Genomic DNA, 23,733 nt, shown 5'->3' with positions numbered 1-23,733 from the left:
TATACCAGGTACCACACTGTCTTGATTACTGTAGCTTTGAAGCAAGTTTTGAAATCAGAAGTGAATCCTCCAAATTTGTTCTTCTTTTTCAATATTGTTTTAGCTATTCCCTTGCATATATCAATACATATGAATTTTAGAATCAGCTTGTCAATATATATACAAAATGTAGCTATAAATTTGAAGGGATGGCATTGAATCAATTTGGGAAATATTACAATCTTAATAAAATTGTTTTTCAGTCTATGAACGTGGGATGTTTTTCCATTTATTTAGGTATTCTTTAATTTCTTTCAGTGATGTTTTATAGCATTCAGTGTACAAATAATTGCATTTCTTTTGTTGAAAATATTCCTGAGTATTTATTTCTGATGCTATAGGAAATGGAATTATGTTTTATTGTATTTCAGATTGTTCATTGCTCATGCACAGAAATAGAAATGATTCGTGTACATTGATCTTGTATTCTGCAACCTTGCAGAACTTACTTATTAGGTGCAATATAGTTTTTGTGAATTCCTTATTATTTTCTACATACAAGATCATGTTGTCTGAGAATAGAGATAGTTTTACTTCTTTTCTCTAATCTGGATGCCTTCTATTTCTTTTTCTTGCTCAATTGCCCTGGCTAAAACCTCTAGTTAAATAGAAAGTGCAGGTGAATAACTTTGTCTTGTTCCTGATCTTAGCAGGGAAGCAGCCAGTCTTTCACCATTAAGTATGATGTTAGCTATGGGTTATTCATATGCAGCTTTATCAAGTTGGAGAAGTTCTCTTCTATTCCTAGTTGAATGTTTTTGTCATGAAATGGCATTGGAATTTGTCAAACCCTTTTTCTATGGACATGTCATGTCTTTTATTCTATTATTATGATTGATTGATTTTCACATTTTAAATCAAACTTGCATTCCTGAGGTAAATCATATTTGGTCATAGTGTATAATCCTTTTTATACATTGCTGGATTTGGTTTGCTAGTATTTTTGCATCTATATTCATAAAGGATTTTGGTCAGTAGTTTTCTTTTATTGTGATGTCTTTGTCTGGTTTTGGTATCAGAGTAATACTGGCTTCATATAATAAGTTGGGAAGGGTTTAAAATGCTTGGTTTTAGGTAGTTATATTTTCCACCAGCAATCTTGCTAAGTTTTGTAATTAAGTTAAACAGCTTACATATAGATACTTTGGGATTTTCCACTTTTCTTGTCATTCATGAATAATGACAGTTTTGTTTCTTCCTTTATATTCCTTAAACCTTTTCCACTTCTCTTTCTGCCTTGCCTAGGACCTCAGGTGTAATGTTGATTTGAAGTGCTCACAGGTGAAGTCATGTCACATTAAGAATGATGTTTCTTTCTTTGAATTTCCTCTCAGTACTGCTTTATCTGCATGAAATAATTTAAGTTTTGAGATGCTTTTTTCACTATCATCAGTTTAAAATATATCTTTTTTGCCCAGTGGCTTACTTTTTTTCTTAATGTCCTAGTATATGGCATTTGTGTAGTTATATTTTTGCTATTTTTTTCTGTTTTAAAAACACCGTGGACAGAGAATGTGGTCTGTATGATTTTAGTCCTTTGGATTTGTTTGTAACTTACCTTATGGCTTTGTACATGGTCAGTTTTTGTAAATGCCCCATTGGTGATTAAAAATAATATGCAGTCTACAGTTTGGGGGAGCAGAGTTCAATGTATGTCAAATTTGTTAATGTTTTTGTTCCAGTATCATTTGTTAGTATTATTTCAATCTCATATTTCCTCATGTATTTGTGTCTGCTGTTCTATTCATTCTTTAGGAGAGTGTATTAAAATTTTCTACCATATATGTGGGTATCTGTCTTTTTCCTTGTGGTACTCTGAATTTTCACCATATACATTTCAAAGCTACATTATAATAAATATATGTTATTTTGAGGTTATACTACATGTACACATTTAAAATTATTACGTATTCCTGCTGAATGGATGCTTTCATTAATTTGGAGTGATTCTCGAGTTATATTTCTGTTTTTGTAGGGTTTTATTAAAGGGATACTACTTTAAAATATGTATTTATATGTTTAACAACCTTTTTCAGTAGTTCTTACTTATGAGTATCCTCATGCTTCCTGTTGGCTTTAAAATGAAACCCAGAAATATCCACTCTTGTAACCCTTCAATCCACATTGCTGATGTGCCAAGCTTAAAGATGTGATTAATGCCATTGTAATATTTTTAAGTGAGATTTAGTAGATGTTTATAAGAAATATCAGACACAGAAATACTGATTATGTAGTAAAAAAAAATCCCTGTCAAATTTAAGTGCCATCAACTTGAAAGTTTAAAATCTTTTTTAAAAAAATATTTATTTATTTATTTGGCTGCATCAGGTCTTTGTTGCGACATGCAGGATCTTCATTGCAGCATGCAGGATCTTTTGTTGCAGTGCGTGGGCTTCTCTAGTTGCGGTGCGTGGGCTTCTCTCTAGTTGTGGTGCCCAGGCTCCAGAGCACTTGGGCTCAGTAGTTGCAGCGCACAGGCTTTGTTGCCCCGTGGCATGTGGGATCCCAGTTCCCCGACCAGGGATTGAACCTGCGTCCCCTGCACTGGAAGGCAGATCCTTAACCACTGGGCCACAAGGGAAGTCCTTAAAATCTTTTCCAGAATGTGAACACTGAATATGTCTAAGGTAGGCTATGTGACATTTTTGTGGATATTGATTCTCACTGAATGAAAGTCAGCAAGTCTCTTATTCTTCCATAGAATTGATAGGCTAGATTCTTCCCACTTATACAATTTTATTGTACCAATAAAGTGTACTCCAAAGTGAATACAGCCCACTTTCAATTTTGCCTGGCATCAGCATCTTTAAGTGGTCCAGTCGGCTGGGTTAAAGCTGTGGCTTTGCTGAGCGTAGATGGAGACTCGCTGAGGAGAGAACAGAGCTGTGGGAACCATTGTCCGTGGATGGTCTTAAAGGAGAGAGTCACGCATATGAGAACTATTTTAATGAAATTTTCTGGTACCCTGTGGACCTACTTAAATCAGACTAGAGTACTATGGACTAGCAAATAAAAATGACCCAAATGGAGACACCCTAAAGGAGCATTGTGATGTTGATATTAATTTTTAAGTCTTTGCCAATTAGAGAGAAAATTCAGAAACAGTACAGACTTACAAATCTGTATATATATATGTGTGTATAACAGTGAATGAGAAAGATAAAGAGAGAAGGAGGAAGGGAGGGAATGGGGGGAAGAGAGACAGACAGATTGACGGACTGACTGACCGACTCTACTCTTGGTCTAATAATTTCTATAATGTTTATGGAAATGTATAAATGTTTTATCTAGTTGTACTAGATAATAGCTAAAGATGTGAGCCAAGTAAGGATTCTCAGTGGCGTCTATAATGGTATTATAATAGGCTTTAAAATGTGAACTCATGTTTAAGAACAGCTGTTACCAAATAGCTGTTTAGTGAAGGCATAGGACAACTTAGTTTTTCTCAGAATTATATTTTCTCATTTTACTTTAACTAGCACGTGTTATTTGGGTGTCTAAACCTATGAGATAATCAAATAATTAGACTTCTGTATGCACCAACAAAGTTTCTGAACCAAACTGGTCAGTGTGTAGGAGATGAAAGAGAAAATAAATTATACACACACATATATGTGTGTGTGTATATGTGTTTATGCATAAACAGAGAGAAAACATACTGGCACATACATAATAAGCACCTGATAATTGTAGTTGCTGTTATATTATGAAGATGTTATCTGTTAGGATCATGACCTACCCAGGAGGTAGCTGAGTATTTCTCTAGTGACCTGGGTGTCTTGCGGTAACATTGCTGGTTACAGGTCTGATCTGAGAGAAGAAAAAGTTCTGTAAGAAAACCTTTAAAAATAATACTTACGATATGCTTCACATTCCTCCCCATTCTTCAAGAGGCAGTTAAATCCTCACTCCTCTCTGAAATCTGTTATGATTTATCCAAATTAAAAGTAATCTCTGATTCCTCCTAGTTACTGCTCTTTCCAGTTGTAATTCTTTAAGACATTGTGGATTTTTAAGATACACCACTGCTTTTGCACTGCTAAGAAAGAAAAAGCTCTGCCTATTTATTTTACAATGCTTTCTCATTGTTTAGAATTTTTGTTTTATATCTACTGAAAGAGCTCTTTTAGAATTACTTAGGTAAAGATTTTTGTTTAAATCATATCACTCTCATAAGGAAAGTAAAAGTCAAAGAAATCCATTAAGGAATTCGTTTTCTTATTCAGAATCCAGTTTTTCTGAATCATTTTTCAACTCAGTGTTGTTGATGTCAGTATTTTCCCAAATGGTATCATACTCTGGGTTATCAAGACTATTTGTTATATAGCACTTCAAAAAAGAATGCTTCACTATGGTTTCTGAGATCTTTTTTTTTTTTTTTTCCATCTGTTCCCTTGGGAGAGGGGGACTGTGGCCCAGGGGAATGCTGTTTGTGGGCTCTTATTATTTTTTTTTGAATTTTGTTTTATTTTTTTATACAGCAGGTTCTTATCTCATTGTAGTTTTGATTTGCATTTCTCTCATGATTAGTGATGCTGAGCATTCTTTCATGTGTTTTTTGGCTATCTGTATATTTTCTTTGGAAATGTCTATTTAGGTGTTCTGCCCATTTTTGGATTGGGCTGTTTGTTTTTTTGATATTGAGTTGCATGAGCTGCTTGTAAATTTTGGAGGTTAATCCTTTGTCCATTGATTCATTTGCAAATATTTTCTCCCATTCTGAGGGTTGTCTTTTCATCTTGTTTATGGTTTCCTTTGCTGTGCAAAAGCTTTTAAGTTTCATTAGGTCCCATTTGTTTATTTTTGTTTTTATTTCCATTACTCTAGGAGGTGGGACAAAAAAGATCTTGCTGTGATTTATGTCAAAGCTTGTTCTTCCTGTTTTCCATTCCCAACCACTGCGCCACCAGGGAAGCCCTCATTCTTTTACATGTAGCTGTCCAGTTTTCCCAACAGCACTTATTGAAGAGACTGTCTTTTCTCCATTGTGTATCCTTGCCTCCTTTGTCATCGACTAGTTGACTGTAAGTGTGTGGGTTTATCTCTGGTCTTTCTATCTTGTTCCATTGATCTATATTTTGTGCCAGTGCCATATTGTCTTTGTGTCTTGTGATTGGTCTGTTCATATTTTCTACTTCTTCCTGGTTCAGTCTTAGAAGGTTATACCTTTCTAAGAATTTGTCCATTTCTTCCAGGTTGTCCAATTTATTGGCATAGAGTTGCTTGTAGTAGTCTCTTGAGATGCTTTGTATTTCTGTGTTGTCCTTTGTAATGTCTCCTTTTTTTTTTTCACTGTATTTTTTTTTTGTGGTACGCAGGCCTCTCACTGTTGTGGCCTCTCCCGTTGCAGAGCACAGGCTCTGGATGTGCAGGCTCAAGCGGCCGTGGCTCATGGGCCTAGCCACTCCCCGGCATGTGGGATCTTCCCGGACCAGGACATGAACCCGTGTCCCCTGCACCAGCAGGCGGACTCTCAACCACTGCGCCACCAGGGAAGCCCTGTAACTTCTCCTTTTTTATTTCTAATTTTACTGATTTTAGTCCTCTCCCTATTTTTCTTGATGAGTCTTGCTAATGGTTTGTCAATTTTGTTTATCTTCTCAAAGAACCAGTTTTTAGTTTTTTTGATCTTTGCTATTGTTTTCTTTGTTTCTATTTCATTTATTTCTGCTCTGATCTTTATGATTTCTTTCCTTCTGCTATCTTAGGGTTTTGTTTGTTCTTTCTCTAGTTTCTTTAGATGTAAGGTTAGATTGTTCATTTGAGAGATTTTTCTTGTTTCCTGAAGTAGGCTTATATAGCTATAAACTTTGCTCTTAGATCTTCTTTTGCTGCATCCCGTAGGTTTTGGATCATTGTGTTTTCATTGTCATTTGTCTCTAGGTATTTTTTGATATCCTTTTTGATTTCTTCAATGATCTCTTGGTTATTTAGTAACGTGTTGTTTAGCCTCCATGTGTTTGTATTTTTTATGTTTTTTTCCCTGTAATTCATTTCTAATCTCATAGCATTGTGGTCAGAAAAGATGCTTGATATGATTTCAATTTTCTTAAATTTACTGAGGCTTCTTTGTGACCCAAGATGTGATCTATCCTGGAGAATGTTCCGTGCGCACTTGAGAAGAAAGTGTAATCTGCTGTTTTTGGATGGAATGTCCTATAAATATCAATTAAATCTATCTGGTCTATTGTGTCATTTAAGGCTTGTGTTTCCTTATTAATTTTCTGTTTGGATGATCTGTCCGTTGGTGTAAGTGAGATGTTAAATTCCCCCACTATTATTGTGTTAGTGTCGATTTCCTCTTTTATAGCTGTTAGCAGTTGCCTTATGTATTGAGGTGCTCCAATGTTGGGTGCATATATATTTATAATTGTTATATCTTCTTCTTGGATTGACCCCTTGATCATTATGTAGCGTCCTTCCTTGTCTCTTGTAATAGTCTTTGTTTTAAAGTCCATTTTGTCTGATAGGAGAATTGCTACTCCAGCTTTATTTTGATTTCCATTTGCATGGAATATCTTTTTTATCCCTTCACTTTCAGTCTGTATGTTTCCCTAGGTCTGAAGTGGGTCTCTTGTAGACAGCATATATATGAGTCTTGTTTTTGTATCCATTCAGCAAGCCTGTGCCTTTTGGTTGGAGCATTTAATCCATTCACGTTTAATTATCAAAATGTATGTTCCTATGACCATTTTGTTAACTGTTTTGGGTTTGATTTTGTAGGTCCTTTTCTTCTCTTGTGTTTCCCATTTAGAGAAGTTCCTTTAGCCTTTGTTGTAGAGCTGGTTTGATGGTGCTGAATTCTCTTAGCTTTTGCTTGTCTGTAAAGCTTTTGACTTCTTCGTGGAATCTGAATGAGATCCTTGCCGGGTAGAGTAATCTTGGTTGTAGGTTCTTCCCTTTCATCACTTTAAGTATATCATGCTACTCCCTTCTGGCTTGTAGAGTTTCTGCTGAGAAATCAGCTATTAACCTTATGGGAGTTCCTTTGTATGTTATTTGTTGTTTTTTCCTTGTTGCTTTCAATAATTTTTCATTGGCTTTAATTTTTGCCAATTTGATTACTGTGTGTCTCGGCTTGCTTCTCCTTGGGCTTATCCTGTATGGGACTCTCTGCTCTTCCTAGACTTGGGTGGCTATTTCCTTTCCCATGTTAGGGAAGTTTTCGACTCTAATCTCTTTAAATATTTTCTCCGGTCCTTTCTCTCTCTCTTCTCCTTCTGGGACCCCTATAATGTGAATGTTGTTGCATTTAATGTTATCCCAGAGGTCTCTTAGGCTATCTTCATTTCTTTTCATTCCTTTTTCTTTATTCTGTTCCGCAGCAGTGAATTCCAACATTCTGTCTTCCAGGTCACTTATCCACTCTTCTGTCTCAGTTATTCTGCTATTGATTCCTTCTAGTGTAGTTTTCATTTCAGTTATTGTATTGTTCATCTCTGTTTGTTTGTTCTTTAATTCTTATAGTCTTTGTTAAACATTTCTTGCATTATCTCGATGTTTGCCTCCATTCTGTTTCTGAGGTCCTGGATCATCTTCACTATCATTATTCTGAATTCTTTTTCTGGTAGGTTGCCTGTCTCCACTTCATTTAGTTGTTTTTCTGGGGTTTAATCTTGTTCCTCCGTCTGTTACATAGCCCTCTGCCTTTTCATCTTGTCTGTCTTTCTGTGAATGTGGTTTTTGTTCCACAGGCTGCATGATTGTAGTTCTTCTTGCTTCTGCTCTCTGCCCTCTGGTGGATGAGGCTATTTACGGGGCTTGTGCAAGTTTCCTGATGGGAGGGAGTGGTGCTTGGTAGAGCTGGCTGTTGCTCTGGTGAGCAGAGCTCAGTAAAACTTTAATCCACTTGACTGCTGATGGGTGGGGCTGGGTTCCCTCCCTTTTGGTTGTTTGGCCTGAGGCGACCCAACACTGTAGCCTACCCGGGCTCTTTGGTGGGGCTAATTGCTGACTCTGAGAGGGCTCCCGCCAAGGAGTACTTCCGAGAACTTCTGTTGCCAGTGTCCTTGTCCTCACAGTGAGACAGAGCCACCCCCTGCCTCTGCAGAAGACCCTCCAACACTAGCAGGTAGGTCTGGTTCAGTCTCCTATGGGGTCACTGCTCCTTCCCCTGGGTCCTGATTCTCACACTACTTTGTGTGTGCCCTCCAAGAGTGGAGTCTCTGTTCCCTCCAGTCCTGTCGAAGTCCTGCAATCAAATCCCGCTAGCCTTCAAAGTCTGATTCTCTTGGAATTCCCCCTCCGTTGCCGGACCCCCAGGTTCGGAAGCCTGACGTGGGGCTCAGATCCTTCACTCCAGTGGGTGGACTTGTGTGGTGTAAGTGTTCTCCAGTCTGTGGGTCACCCACCCAGCAGTTATGGGACTTGATTTTACTGTGATTGTGCCCCTGTACTGTCTCATTATGGCTTCTCCTTTGTCTTTGGATGTGGGGTATCTTTTTTGGTGAGTTCCAGTGTCTTCCTGTTGATGATTTTCAGCAGTTAGTTGTGATTCTGGTGTTCTCGCAGGAGGGAGTGAGAGCACATCCTTCTACTCTGCCATCTTGAACCAATCTCCGAGAATTTCTTTTAAGTTGGTTCATTTTGCAAATTTTATGCTGGCTTTATATTGATCTTAGCAAAAGATGTCCACAGAAGGTTTTCAGATAGCACACAGGGCTCATATTCCTTCCTTCCTCAAATGGTCTTTCAATAGTTTGTTAACTGAAATATTGATGGATTAAAATTGTCCTGTCTGTCATTAGAAAAGCACCCCAGGTTTCTGTGTATGCAATCAATGACAACGAGGTCACAGCTGCTACCAGGCCATCAGTGGTTGTAAGATGACATCGATTTTAACAAGGATCCTGGTGTCAGAGGTGTTAAAATATTGTGAATCTTAGAATAGAGAAAATACAATACTACTCTCTCCCTTTGTATTGTATTTCTTGGAGTTCAACTAATATGTCATTTCTGTGAACCTTTAATTAGCTCCTAGGACTTTGTTAGTAGCTACTTTCTTTGAACTCCATTAGCATTTAATTTAATTAAAAGGACAAAATAATAATTTTGCATGAAAAGAATCCATGCACATGGTTACAAAAACCTACTGTAATAAAACACAGTGGTCCCTTACCCCACTCCCTTCACTTTTTTATTCCTGACTTTGAGAACAACTAACTTTAATCATTTCTGGGTTTGTTTCCTCCATTGGCTACCTCTGTAGGGCTAAATAATATGCTTATATTGACTTTTTTTCCTTTTATTTTCATTTATCAACTTTAAACAGGTACCATAGTAGGAAAGAATTTAGCTTACTAATTTCACCTTCTTTCTCTGACCCTCTTCTACATATAATTATATTAATTTTCTGACCTCTTTTATTGGTTCCGTTTATAATTCCATGACCATTTCTTGTTCCATTCAGTACAGATGGTTTCTCTTGACTCCCTACTTTATGAGGTTGGGATATTTCACCCTTTGCCTTCTCACCATCTCTCCTTTTATAATTATACGACTCCAATTTTGACAGCTGTACGGTGAGAATATTGATAATATTTTATGCTTAATATTTGCAATTACATTTTTCATTTTTGTCTATTGGTTAGGCCAAAAAGTTGAAAAATGAATAAATAGCAACATTAATGTTATTGTGACTTTTTAAGTATTACTCATTGCAGAACTAGGAAGAGTTCTAGGATTATTTCATTCAGTATGACTTCTCAGCCACCCAAAGGAGAATGTTCCTAGAATCAAGGTTAAGGGGATTCTTTCTTCTTTCAAATGGATTTTTTAATTTCAGCATTTGCTCAAAATTGTGCCATATTTTATTTCAATTCATATTTAGATCAGGACTTTTTAATAAGGCTTTTCCCAATTAGCTGAATTTTTTCTTATTGGGAGAAGATATGTGAGCCTTGTTCATTATGTCTTTAATTTTAAGTTTTTTCCTCATTCCCTTTATTTTTTGGAATCCATTTCATTCTTCTTTTTGAAGCTTATTGAATGCGTATTCTTATTTGGACTAGTGGCTTCAATTTTGAACTAAGGCTTCCCTTTTTCCCTCATGTTATTCTGGTTTTTTGTTTGTTTTATTTTCAAATTTTTGCAGCTTCAGAATCATATTATGCATTAAGTTGCCTTCTGTCCTCACCTTTTTCTTGGCCATTTCCTTTCAGTGGTCATCTGTACCCCATCTACTATCTGGACAGTTCATTCTCAAGTCTGCAGAGTCATCAACTGGGTCGTAGTTAAGCTTTCCTGTATCCTGAGTCCCTGAGTCCCTCTTTCTTGGTTTATTCCTCATTTTGCCGGAATACGTCATAAAATTACCTCTGAGAAAGAGATTCACGGGATATAAATTTTCTAAATCATTGCATTATTGAAAATATATTTGTTTTGCTCTGATACTTGCTTGATTGGCTAATAGAATTTTAAACTATAAATAATTTTCCATCAGCCATTACTGGATTGTTTTCTAGAATTCAGTGTTTTGAGATGAAACATTTGTTTTAATTCTGCTTACTATTCCTTTAGTGATTTTTTTCTCTCTGGAAGCTCTTCCTATCTTCTCTTCTTCTTTGCTCTTCTGCAATTTCTTAATGATATGCTTAGGAATGGATTTTTTTTCCATTCCTCTTTCTTGGAAGTTGGTAGAATTTTTTTTTTTTTTTTTTTCAGTTTGAAGACTTATGCCTCTTATCAGCCCTGGGAAATTTTCTTATATTATTTCACTGATCATTTTCTCTTTATTCTTTTTTTCTGTAACTGCTATTGGTTGGATATGAATCACTTGACTTTATTCCCCTCCCCCCCACCTTGGGGAGGAATTAATTATGCAAATGTGTTTTCTAACCTTTCCATTGGAAAAACTTTTTCATAACTCTTCCTTTTTTTTTCCCCAAAGCTCTTCCTTCCTCTGATATTCCTTTGTCAGAACAATCTTTGAGTTTATGGGTGCAAAGTCTTTTGACACGTCCTCTTTAGCATTTGTTAAAGCTACTTTTTTTCCCTCTGATTTTTCTGTGTCCCCTGTGGTAGGTTTTCTTTTTTCTATCTTTCTTTATACAAAATTTTTCCATTATACTGAAGACTTCTTTCATGTCTTAGCTCACGTCTCCATTCAGGGTGGCTTTATGTGAAGAAATAAGAATGTGAATTCTGTGTGTATGGGCATTGTTTGCCATCTGACAGGCTTCATTTTAGGCCCTAGAGTAAGGAGCTGCCATTTATGCTGAAGGCTTATCCCCTTAAGTATCAGGATGTGTAAGGTCTTTACCATGTTGGTGCCAAGCCTATACTAGAAGCCCAAGTTCTCCTCCGATAACTTGTATTTCCCCCCCTTTATCATATAGGAGTATAAAGGACAATTATTTATTCTGTTTGGCCATTTGACACCTTTGAATACTTTGCTTGACTTTGGGGAATTCCCCACATTATAGATCCATATTTTACCAAGTTTTCTGGCTGTCTGAAGGTAGATTGTGAATTAGGTTTTACCACTTAGAGGCATTCATGCCAGATTTTAGTTGAGAAGTGTGGGACATGAAGGGGCAGATGAGCTCAGAAGAACTCAGAGGTGGTAGGCACTATGGTTTCAGCCATAACATACAGTGTCCTGTTGTGGTGTCAGGGCTGTGTTTTCTAGAGCAATTCTACATTAGATGTTGGGTATGGTTCTTGACTGTGTGCTTTACTGGCTGGGTTCTCTGGTCCTCGCTGAGGTTCTGTGACGTACCCAGTAATCTTTAGTAAGTTCCTTTTCTACTGTTGACTAAAAAAAATGCACAATATGAGAGTTGTAAGTTAAGTTTTATTTGGGGCAAAATGAGGGCTATAGCCCGGGAGAGAGCCTCTCAGACAGGTCTAAGAAACTGCTGTGAAGACGTGTGGGGGGGGCAGTATATATGTGATTTTGGTGAAGGGGGTACGTGCAATCAAGCACACATTTTGGCAGAGGGTAGCTGCTAGTCACGAGGATCAGATGTCTCCGTTAGTGACTGTGCTTTTCTAGATGTGAGAAGATGCAAGAAACTGGGCTCATAAAGTCTTCTGAAAATATCTAACTATCTGAAGGCCTGTTCTGCCAGGTTTTCCCAGAGCACAGAGTGCCTCATTCCTGATCTCCACCCTGAACTCACTTCAGGGTGTGTTGAAGGTCAGCGACTACAGTGGCTAATGACTTCATTCCAGATGGCAAGTGACAATTTTCAGTTGGCACTACTTAAACTAGGCAGAGTTGATTTTGGTTGTTTGTAAACCACTCCACTGACAGTTACAGGGAGCTAGATTTTGCTGTTTATGAGGGGATAAAAAAGTCAGACATTACATATAGAGACCAAACTATCCAACATCCAGGGTTCTCCCAAGCAAGTTTGTTTCCTCATTGATGACAGAGCCTTACCCAAATGTCCTAGGTAGTTCCTTCCTTCATTCTACTTTGTTAGTCTTTGTTTCGTCTTCCAGAAGTTTGTTTAAATCTCTTTTTTGCTGCTGGTCCCGTCATTCTCTCGTTCTAAGTGGATTGACTTTACTATAATTCTAAAGGCATCTCAGGAGGAAAAGAAGATCAATTTGTTTAGTTTGCCATCTTGAATCTGAAGTCCCATGGCACTTTATTCATACTGGAATTATAGTACTTTGACATGTAAAATAATAAAATAATGTCAGTATAAAATAAAAATTTAAAAATATTATTTCTTAAAGTAAATGATGATTTCTTCTTAATTTCTGTATAATTAGCACCCCATGTAATAACTTACATTTTACCAAGTATTCAACTAATATTTAAATGAGTTGATTTATGTACAGATTTTAAGTTACTTCGTATATTGGTAAGATGCCTATTTTGACTCAGCTGTGTTGACTTTGGTACCTAGGTTAATAAATCATAGCTTATTACTCTAATTTCAAGGAATCAATTTGCAACAAGAACACACAGTTAGAGTCATATCAGGAATTAAACTCGAAATTATGTTTTCAAAGGGACAAATGCTTATACCAGGATGAAGGAAGAAATTTATTATTTAATTAAAAAACTAATTTAAGTCTATAACAGCTACTTAATGGGAATAACATGACCAATTTCCTTCCTAAGTGAAGAAATAAAAGTAAACATACTTAAAATAATGAGGTTAATAGAAATAGACCAGGGTATATTTGCTAAATTTTGACACTCTAAGAGTTTTTTTCATTTATATTTAAATAAAATGCTTAAATGTTGTTATTTAGGTGAAAGATAAATGGCTGCTTCTCTAGCAGAAAGTAAACAAAAATTAGTGGCAGATGGAGCTCATTGAGTTTGTTCATCAAAACAACAGTATTGCCAGAATTGCTTTTCTTACTCGTAAAATTTTCTACAAATCTAGAGACTTTTTGAGATCATTGGAGAAAGTTGTAGTTAATTTCTTTTCTGCCCGGTGATTCAGTCAAACACTAATTGAGACTATTCTGTTTATATATAAGTAGAATTTGATACATAAAAATCACACAAAAATTTTCTACAATAGATATTAAAGTCTGATAAAATATGTAGAGTACAGATTTTAATTTTTCCTTTTGTTTTAAGTTTAGTAATAACTGAAGAGTTAGTGATATGTTTAATATGCTTTACTATGTTTGGTATATTATGCAAATTGAATTAGTGCCTGTACATCCAGATATAATGGATGTGTTGTTTAGATCAGACTATGGGTGAATCTTTGTATAGTTTACTAAAGATTTCTTCAGATATTTCAGATAAGACACATTACTCTTTTTAACTATCAACGTAGAATGATTACATTCCAGGAATGATTACATTCCAGCAGAAATGCTAGGCCGTATTATCTCAAGCTCCTCATAACTTGATGTCTATCAATGACTCAATTCATGGAGCTATAATTATAGAGGGATGTGCACTTCATTTACCTACATTAGGAATTCTTAATCTGGGAGCTTTGGATAAATTTCAGAGAGTTTATTAACCCCTTGAAATTATAGCCCTAACTTTAGGTATATGTTCCTCCTCCTGCCAGTTGGTACATTGCTCTCACCAAATTCTCAACAAGGTCAATGATCCAAAAGTAGTTAGGAATCACCATTCTGAAATTCTCTCTTATATTATGACAGTTTCTCAAAGAGCTGTATCTGGATGATATTAGAATGCCTCTTTTAAAGATTGCTTTTATTCAATTTTGTCTTGGTGTGATACCACCAGCCTATTTCGAAGGATATTTCAAGAAAGAGTCTTATCTTGACACTCATTTATTTATTTCTTCACTCATTCATTCAGTTACTACATATGGAGCACCTTCTATATGAGAGGCAGGCTTCTATGTGGGAAGGATATCATGAAAAGGACACAGCCAAAAAATCCCTTGGTCTAGAGGAGTTTAGATTCTAGCAGGAGGAGTTAGAAAATAAGCAAGAAAAATAATGGACCATATTCATGTTAGATAGTGTTAAGTAATAAGGAGAAAAAAAGTAAACAGAACAGCAGATATGACATGACGGGGTGGGGAAGGTGTTGGAATTTTAGGTAGGCTGTTCAGGGAAGGTTCCTCTGAGAAGGTGACTCGAGCAAAGGGGAGAGCAGCAGTTGATGAGATCAGAGGGGCACTAGAGATCCAGGACCTTGTAGTGTTGCACAGGACTGGGACTTTTACTCTGAGTGAAAATGTGAGCACTGCAGTGTTTTGTAAAAGAGACATGGGCTGACCCATATGTTACCAAGACCATTCTGGCTGCTGCATTGGAAACAGACTTAATTGGGGAGCGAGGGCTGCAGCCAGCAGACCAGTTAGGAGGCCCTTCTGATTGTCCGGGGAAGAGATGATCGTGCCTGGAGCAGGGTTTTGGCAGTGGAGGGAGAGAGAAATGATTAAATTTTGAACTTCCCGTGAAACTCGGTGCTGTTAGGATACCTATGAGGATGTTACTTGTTATCTTATGAAGTTACTCAGGCAAAATTTCTTTCTGTTCTTAGTGTTAGATTATTTTCCTAGATTATTTGTACTTTCCCCCTAAACTGTTGGTTTCACTTTTTCTCTGAATTAAAAAAAAAACTTAAAACAAATTAAAAGCTCATCTGTAGGAAGTGAATTTCAATTAATGGCGTTTTGCATATTATACTCATTTTGGTCATCTTACCATTAATTTTTCCCTTTGCTTGATTTTTTTCCTCACAGTTTTAAGATATGTCATTTTTTCCCTATTATTTACGTTTTTATAAACCTCCTCGTATATTCCTTTCTGGTACAATTTAGGGTGGATATAAATATTTCTTTCTTTGTGTCTGTCTAAATATCACCTTTCACAGTCTCTTCAATGTTATGGCTATGCCCTCTTTACGCTTGTGATTGTTACTCTGTTATAGAAGAGTGAAACCTGATTGCAAGAATTCAAACCTAAGAGTAGTGTGTGTTTCGCCTGGAACATTAAATAAAAGAATGGTTGTCTTATGTAAGGAAGAACAATATGATGTATTGTTGATCCACTTGGCTCAGTAGAACAGTTGAGTTAACAGTGAGTCAAATCAGTTGTTGGACTGAATTACTTAGTCATTAGTCACTTCAGTCGAAACACTTAGTCTAGTGATACGCTGCATTTATGACACATCCTGATTATGCAATGGACCTTGGGTTTGTTTTATGAGACAATGTTGTATCAGAAACAGCATAAAAAACCTGGGAGGACTTTGCACACATTTAATACCATTAGATAATTAAGATTGCACACTGAACCGATTTCTAGAAACCGTAAAGATACAGTCTGATGTCAAGTGTGTAAAGAACCAAAATCCTGGTGAAAAACTCAGTCTGAAAAACAAATTTATGAGACTACAAAATGGTCATACTCATCCATCTTTTTCCTAAGAGTCATGTAAGTTGTGAACTAAACAAACACGTTTTTCTGTTTGCTCATCACATGCTACCAGTTCTCAAATATGACTTATGAGACATGTTTCTCACTCAATACTTTATAATATTCTTTGTGCTCAAGCTGTGATTACTGTTTTAAACCAAAGTCTCCCCAGAATCATAGGCAGCTCTGAAAGGGATTGTAGAGATCGTCCTTCAGTCTGATTTGTAGATGAGGAACCTGAGGTCTAGAGTGGTGACGTCCCAAGTCCTATAGCTGATTAGTCAAAGAGCCTTGAATGGCACCCAACATTCCTGACGCTTAATTCAGGGTGTTTTACCTCAGATTAATTTTCATATAGTAAACCGAATTCCAAATATGAGATAATGAAAAAGACTCGGACATCAAAAGCCTTTAGTGTTTCCTTACAAATCTAAGTCCAATATGTTAACATAGTAGTACAAATAATCTTATTCATAATATATTCGAATTGAATAGAACTCATGGGAAAGTTTGTCTCTGAAGTCATCCCTATCATCTGCATATATGAAGCCATCAGACTTTCCTTCAATTACTGATAACTCGCCAATGTGAATGAATATTACCTCATTTGCAAATGAATGGGGGTTTCTAAAAGCATATGGGAAAATTTCCTCATCTTTATTGGAAATAAATGTGCAGTGCATTACCTATGCTATAATCATTTGGCTTTGTAGTATCATAGTGAAGATAAAGGCTTTAGGAAATAAGAGAAATTTAAGAACTGAGCACACACAAAAAATGAAGAGTGTGATACTTATAATGTTAGATCAGCTGTACATATTTAATTAATACTGTGAGCACTTTTCTTTAGTTAAAAATTCAATCTCATCTGTGATACCTGTCCTGGTTTGTCATGTCATAAAGGAACATTGCCATTTTTTTTATTAAGCCATGTGTGAATGTATCACTTATATTTTAACTATGTAAAATAGTATGTGCATAGGAATGAATCTATAACTTACAGTTTCACGTTAATGTTAAACACTGATACTGATCCAGAGTATTGTAGAGGATTACAATTTAAAGAATTCTTAATTATAATCCTTTTCCTTTTATATTTTTCCACAGACGGCTTGTGTATATGTCAGTTTTTTTATGTGCGTGTGTATTTGTTTTAGATTTACTGTTTTTCAGGCGCACTTCTCTGAAGTAAGATGAGTTGTCAAAAATTCTGTGTGGCTTTTTTACATTGGGGTAAGTTATTTGCTTTTTAAATATCCATATATGCGGTAGAGATTTTGCCCTTAGAGATGCTGTTTCCTTTAATGGCTAATCAAATTTCCCGTTTCCAGTTAGGAATTCTCTTGCCATGGTTAAAAATGCAAACCAAACAAACGTATAAGTGTGAAAATGAAAACTCTTCCCAACCTCCTGGAAACAATGTGATGTGTATCCTCCCAGGAACATAACACACACACACACACATATTCATATCTCTAGTACACACACACACACACACACACATTCATATCTCTAGTTGCAAAAATAGAACTGGTCTATACATTCTGCATTTTTCTTTTTTCCACTTAACAGCTTTTCAATTTATCATGACAACTATTTTGCCAGTGTTTACTGATTTACTTATTTGTTTAATGGTTGCATGATAATGAACTGTATGAATGTACCTTAAATTATAAATTTAGTGGAACAATTCCCATTGATAGACAATTCTTTTTCCATAACAGATAATGCTACATTGAGATTCGTATACATATATCTTTGTGTATTTAGAAGAGTATTTCTATAGATTAATTCCTAACGAGGAATTTCTGTGTTGAGTAGTAAGCACATGTTTGAATTTGATAGATACTGTGAAATCTTCTCCACAAAGCTCTGTGCCTTTTGCAGTCCCAACATGAGTATATGAGTGGTATTCCATTGTATTCCTGACAAAGATGCATGTTATCATTCTTTTACCTTTTTGCCCTGTCAAAGCAAAATACAACATCTCACTTTAATTTTATTTATTTGGTTATTTGTGAGATTGAGTACTGTTTAGTGACCATTTCTATTTTTTTATGTGATTTTCTAATTCACATACTTTGACTATTTTGTTGTTGGATTTTATTTGTCTCAATTGATTTTTAGAAATTTCTAAAATGTAGATATTTAGCTCTGTATTATTCAAGGTTCTCCAGAGAAGCAGGAACAATAAGATTTATATATATCTAGGATGAGGTTTATTATAAGGAATTGGCTCACATGATTATGGAGGCCGAGAAGTCCCAAGATTTGCAGTTGGCAAGCTGGAGACCCAGGAGAGCTGATGTTGTAAGTTCCTGTCCAAACAATGGCAGTTTTGGGACCCAGGAAGAGTAAAGCTTCAGTTTGAGTCCAAAGGAAGGAAAAGACTGACGTCCCAGTTCAAGCCTGTCAAACAGGAGGAGTTCCCTCTTACCCAGTCATTTTTGTTCTATTTAGGTCTTCAATTGATTGGATGAGGCCCACCCACATCAGGAATGGCATCTGCTTTACTCAAGTCTACTAGTTCATCCAGGAACAGCCTCACAGACACACTCAGATTAACATTTGACCAAATGTCTGAGCACCCCTTGGGCCTAGTGAAGTTGACACATAGCATTAACCATCACAAGCCCTAAGAATTTATTATGTTTTGCAAATTTTTTCTCCTTGTCCATCATTTATTTTCTACTTGGTTTTCTTTTATAGTTCAGAATATTTATACATACACATTGACACCCTTATACATACTTGGAAACAAGATATCATGACATTTAAATATTTTAATTTTATTTAGCAAATGTAGCATTATTAAATTATGAATACATATATCAGATGATAGTCAAAACTTTAATTGTCTGTATCCAGGAGCAGTTTACTTGGTGATAATATTTAAAATAAATGGCTACCATACAGAATAACAGATTTGTTCTAAAATGCAAAGGAAATGTCATTTTAAATGGTATTCCCCATTATGACTCTAGTAAACAATGACAAGATGATGTTATAAGGGGATATTATCAAGGGATGGTGTATACCTTGGGAATTCCCACCTTGACTATCACCAGAAGAATGCTTTCAAAAATTAAATGTATACTAGTCTTCCTCCTACCTATTCCTATCTCTCGAATATCCTCGAGAGAAAGCTTAATAGACATTTTGTTTAGAATCTTGTGTTTTAAATTTCTGTGAAGCATAGCAGGCTTCTGTTGGAAAGTAGTCACACAATGCCAATGACTTTTGAGTATATAGTTGACCCTCGAAGAGCATGGGTTTTCGCAGGTCCACTTATACTCAGATTTTTTTCAATAGTAAATTCTGCAGTACTGCACGATCCAAGGTTAGTTGAATCTGCAGATGCAGAAGAACTGTGTATACAGAGGAACCGTGTATAGGGAGGGCCAACTATAAGTTATATGCAAATTTTCCACTGCTCAGAGGGTCAGTGCCCTTAACCTCCGCATTTGTACTATTCTCAGTTGTTTCTTACAGCATTCTAGAGATATTTTGATTTTTTTTTAACTCAAATCATTTATTTAGACGGTGTTCCAAGTTTTGAAAATTAAAGTCAAGCTATCTTTAACAAAACCTGTTTTCTCTGGCAGCGATTACCTGTGTGTCAGGTAGTTCTGGGCATCTTTTTGGCTACTCTGATCTTTTTTTTTTAATTTTTATTTTATATTGGAGTATAGTTTATTAACAATGATGTGTTAGTTTCAGGTGTACAGCAAAGAGATTCAGTTATACATATACATGTATCTATTCTTTTTCAAATTCTTTTTCCATTTAGATTATTTCAGAGTATTGAGCAGAGTTCCCTGTGCTGTACAGTAGGTCCTTGTTGGTTATCTGTTTTAAATATAGCAGTGTGTACATGTCAATCCCAAACTTCCAATCTTTAAAAGTGCTCTTGGAGCTTTCCTTGTTATATATACTGTTCTTTGTCATTTTAGCTATATATATATTTACTGAAAATATCCAGGATAATTCCACTGTTACAGATTTCAGAAAAACTAGACCACAGGGGGCTATCAAAGAGTGGTAACATTCTCTCTTACATTATCTAATTTTTATTAGGCTCCATGCTAATGTTTCACATTGGCTTTCCAAAAGGTTTGTGGTTTGGTCAAGCTTTGTGAATTGGAAGAGGTCTGGGGCCTTGTATAACATATGATAGGATGATAACAGATGTCATATGATAGCATGATAACATATGCCTCCAGGTGAATATATATTTCCCTCTTTGGAGGGAAAGAAATATCATTTGCAAAGGAAGCATGTAAACAAAATAGAATCATCTTTTAATTAAACTGATTCAATAGTTACTATGTCTAAGACATTCATTATTACATTTTAAGTTTTAAATAGTTTTTTGAGGATTTTAGGCTAATTTCAATTCAGCCAACCAAATCTTCCATGTGCAGCTATAAAATATAATGCTTTTAATTAGTACCAATACATATTCATGGTTTTGTAAAATGAAAGAAATACCCAGTTCTCTTTTTAGTGAGTTCTAATTTCAGAAATAAATGTTAGAAGGATTGAAGTCCAAAGGAACATAGTTGCAGTGAGGATTCACTTTTGGTGATGTTATAATACCTAATTGTTATCAGTGTGGGAAAAATAATACTAGTCGTGTTAATCATTTTTGCCTTAAATTTTGCATCTGATACATGTTTATATTAATTAACATTAATAGAAAGTTCTAGAAACCAAATTGTTAACAGTCATTACTTGTGTATTTGAATATTTTTACATGTATTACTTTTGTAATTTAGAACAATACTTTTGTGAATTTTTAAAAAAATTTCTATTTTCTTACATTTTTACGTTTACCATAATCCTTCAAAAGTCTCATTCTATACAAATTCATGAAAAATTCTTAGAATTTTCATTCTTCATTACTTTGTATATGAGGAAACACAGCTGTTGGATCGTTAGGGTAACTTATAAAAGAAAGAATTATGGAGAATTCATTATTTTATTATCAGACAACTACTCATTAAAATACAAGTATCACTTCTGAGGATTTTTGCGGGGGGTACAGGATTATAAAATTGTTCTTAATTTTATATGTCTAAAAAGTGATAAATTGTCTTTAATCAGCAGTGGACGTTTCCTGTAAGAAGTCTGTCATTGTGCATCAATTATTGGAGAATGCATTAAGGACATGTCTTATATGATGTCATATATCTGGAGAACCATGGGCAGATTCAGGAAATCATCCAGCTGTCCTGATGTTGAAGACAAACCCTTTCTAAAAGCACTCAGTGAAAGTAGTGTTAACATTTTGGTGTTATTCTCATTAAGAAATATTAAAACAGCACGTTAATATTTGCTTATATAATTGCACATCCAGATACTTACCATTTATGCTGGAAGTTCATTAGAATAATTTATTTTTTAGAAAAGGAAATTGGAATATTTAGCTATAATTTCCTATCATTAAAATATAATTATGAGATGTTAGATTAATGAGGAAAATGAATTGTGAATTTCCAAAAAAGGGGTGCTAAGGAGTGAAGTTACCTCTATAAATAAATGCACCCTCTTAAGTGTAACACTGTGGAAGCACAGAGCTATGCATTAGGCACTGATTGAGCACTTAGAAAGTTAAGTAATTAGTATTGAGCACTACATGGCTTGATCTTAGATACTTCCTATTTATGTCTAGTCAAAATGATTAATTGCTTTTCTGTGTGTCTTTTAAATGTCCTAACAGAATTTATTTATGTGATAACTGCATTTAACTTGGCATATCCAATTACTCCCTGGAAATTTAAGTTGTCTTGCATGCCACGAAATACAACATATGACTTCCTCTTGCCTGCTGGAATCTCAAAGAACACTTCAAATTTGAGTGGACATTATGAGGCACTTGTTGAAACTAAACTTAATTCCAGTGGTACCTACTTATCTAACTTATCATCCAGAACAACTTTCCACTGTTGCTTTTGGAGCGAGGAAGATAAAAACTGCTCTGTACATGCAGACAACATTGAAGGGAAGGCATTTGTTTCAACAGTAAATTCTTTAGTTTTTCAACAAATAGGTAAGTATTTTAATGTTCCAAACATTACCTCTTACTTAACTGTATTGAACAAAATGGTTCTATTCTCTGAAACCTGTGTGAAATAGATGTCTTATGGATGTGATTCTGAGCACACATTATTATTTTATATTAGTAATAAAATTAGGACCAAACTAATAAGTCCCCAGTTATTTTCTATCCCCTAAAAATAAAATAAAAATGTAATGAGGGAACTTTTTAACCTTAGCATACATTTCTTGTAGTCTTCTAAATTGGCTTTAAAATAGAAAAAGCACAACTAATTTTTGTTAAGTAGATAAAATATCAAATGGCAGATAATACTGTTGAGTTAGTTAAAGCAAGCAAGGAATCTCTCCGTAACCAAGGAGAGATCAAAAAAACCAAATCAAGGTTTTTTTTGTTGTTTAAGTATAATGCATACTAAATGTAACTCATGTTGTTAATAATTCTGCATGTGGAAATCTAAACAACAAAATTATCTCCAAGCCTCTGGAAAAGCTAAATAGAGCAGAGACAATTGACTTAACATTGTAGAGACCTACAGTATGAAAATAAAGACGTACATAATATAACACTCCTATGTAGGGTTAGTCAGAATTTCTCAACCTCAAAATTATTGACACTGTGGGCCAGATAATTCTTGGTTATGGGGGACTGTTCTGTGCATTGTGGGATGTTCGAAGCATCCCCGCCTTCTGCCCACTTAATGTCTGTTAACACTCACTCCCCAGTTGTGACAATCAAAACATATCTCTAGACTTTGCCAGATGTCCCTTGGAGGGCCAAAGCAGCACTGATTAGATGGAAGAAACACTCAATTTGTTGAAATCTAGGCTCCAGACACGCAGGCCCAGCGGCCATGGCTCACGGGCCTAGCCACTCGGCGGCATGTGGGATCCTCCCGGACCGGGGCACGAACCCGTGTCCCCTGCATCGGTAGGCGGGCTCTCAACCACTGCGCCACCAGGGAAGCCCCTAAAATCAGAGTTTTAAATCAAGTTAGATAACTCCCAGTGTCTCCAACTGACTCTATAAGCATTTAAGTTAATTTTAAATGACACAGTTCTTTAATTTGTAAGGGAACTTAACTTAGCCATTCCAATGATTATTAAATATATTAAGAATGAACTTAAAATGTTAGGGTCCCTGTGATGAGCTATAAAATGATCCAAAAATGTTAGGACTTTTTTCGATTATCAAGTGAAATGATTTTGATGCAGATTTTAATTTTACGTATATATATATAAAGGCTAATAATTCATTATTTTTAAATGAGTTTAAGTTTTTGTAACTAAAATTACTAGGTTAAGTGGTGGTTATTCAGGATTTCCATTTATATTCTGCCATATGGGCTGTTTACTTCATAGGGCTCAACCTATGCAAAGTCCCTACTAGCTAGAAATCCTTCAAATGGGGAAATATGTTAGTGGTGCTTAAAGATAAGTATTAGTGTTGTCTTAAGTTAGTCATGATTTTCAACTATTGCTATTCTTGCTCTCTAAATTACAAATCACTAATAGTTTATCATTGTCAGGTGAGTTTTTCAGTGTACAGTGAAATATACTCATATAAATTGTACGTGGGGTCTATAATATTACAATAACAAGAATTTAAGGGCTTCCCTGGTAGTGCAGTGGTTGAGAGTCCGCCTGCCGATGCAGCGGACACGGGTTCGTGCCCCGGTCTGGGAAGATCCCACATGCCGTGGAGCGGCTGGGCCCGTGAGCCGTGGCTGCTGAGCCTGCGCGTCTGGAGCCTGTGCTCCACAACGGAAGAGGCCACAACAGTGAGAGGCCCGGGTATCGAAAAAAAAAAAA

At 35.7% G+C, this 23,733-nt stretch overlaps 1 protein-coding gene across 3 annotated transcripts in view; it reads left to right on the top strand.

Moving 5' to 3' along the window:
- Nucleotides 1-23,733, top strand: part of LEPR (leptin receptor) — a 91,722-nt gene that overhangs the window by 7,017 nt on the left and 60,972 nt on the right. For 2 of the 3 annotated variants that reach the window (XM_024764763.1, XM_024764766.1), the window contains exons 2-3: nucleotides 17,022-17,097; nucleotides 21,587-21,916. In XM_024764763.1, the coding sequence (XP_024620531.1) occupies nucleotides 17,058-17,097; nucleotides 21,587-21,916 (370 nt within the window). In that variant the 5' untranslated portion in view covers nucleotides 17,022-17,057. Of the gene's footprint in view, nucleotides 1-17,021; nucleotides 17,098-20,970; nucleotides 21,141-21,586; nucleotides 21,917-23,733 lie in introns of those variants that run through there. The other variant, XM_024764765.1, reaches the window with a different exon arrangement.

This window comes from Neophocaena asiaeorientalis, unplaced genomic scaffold, assembly GCF_003031525.2.
Source record: "Neophocaena asiaeorientalis asiaeorientalis breed wild unplaced genomic scaffold, Neophocaena_asiaeorientalis_V1.1 scaffold135, whole genome shotgun sequence".
Taxonomy (NCBI): Eukaryota; Metazoa; Chordata; class Mammalia; order Artiodactyla; family Phocoenidae; genus Neophocaena; species Neophocaena asiaeorientalis.
The sequence above is the reverse complement of the archived record's forward strand: the minus strand, read 5'-3'. Positions and strand labels throughout refer to the sequence as shown.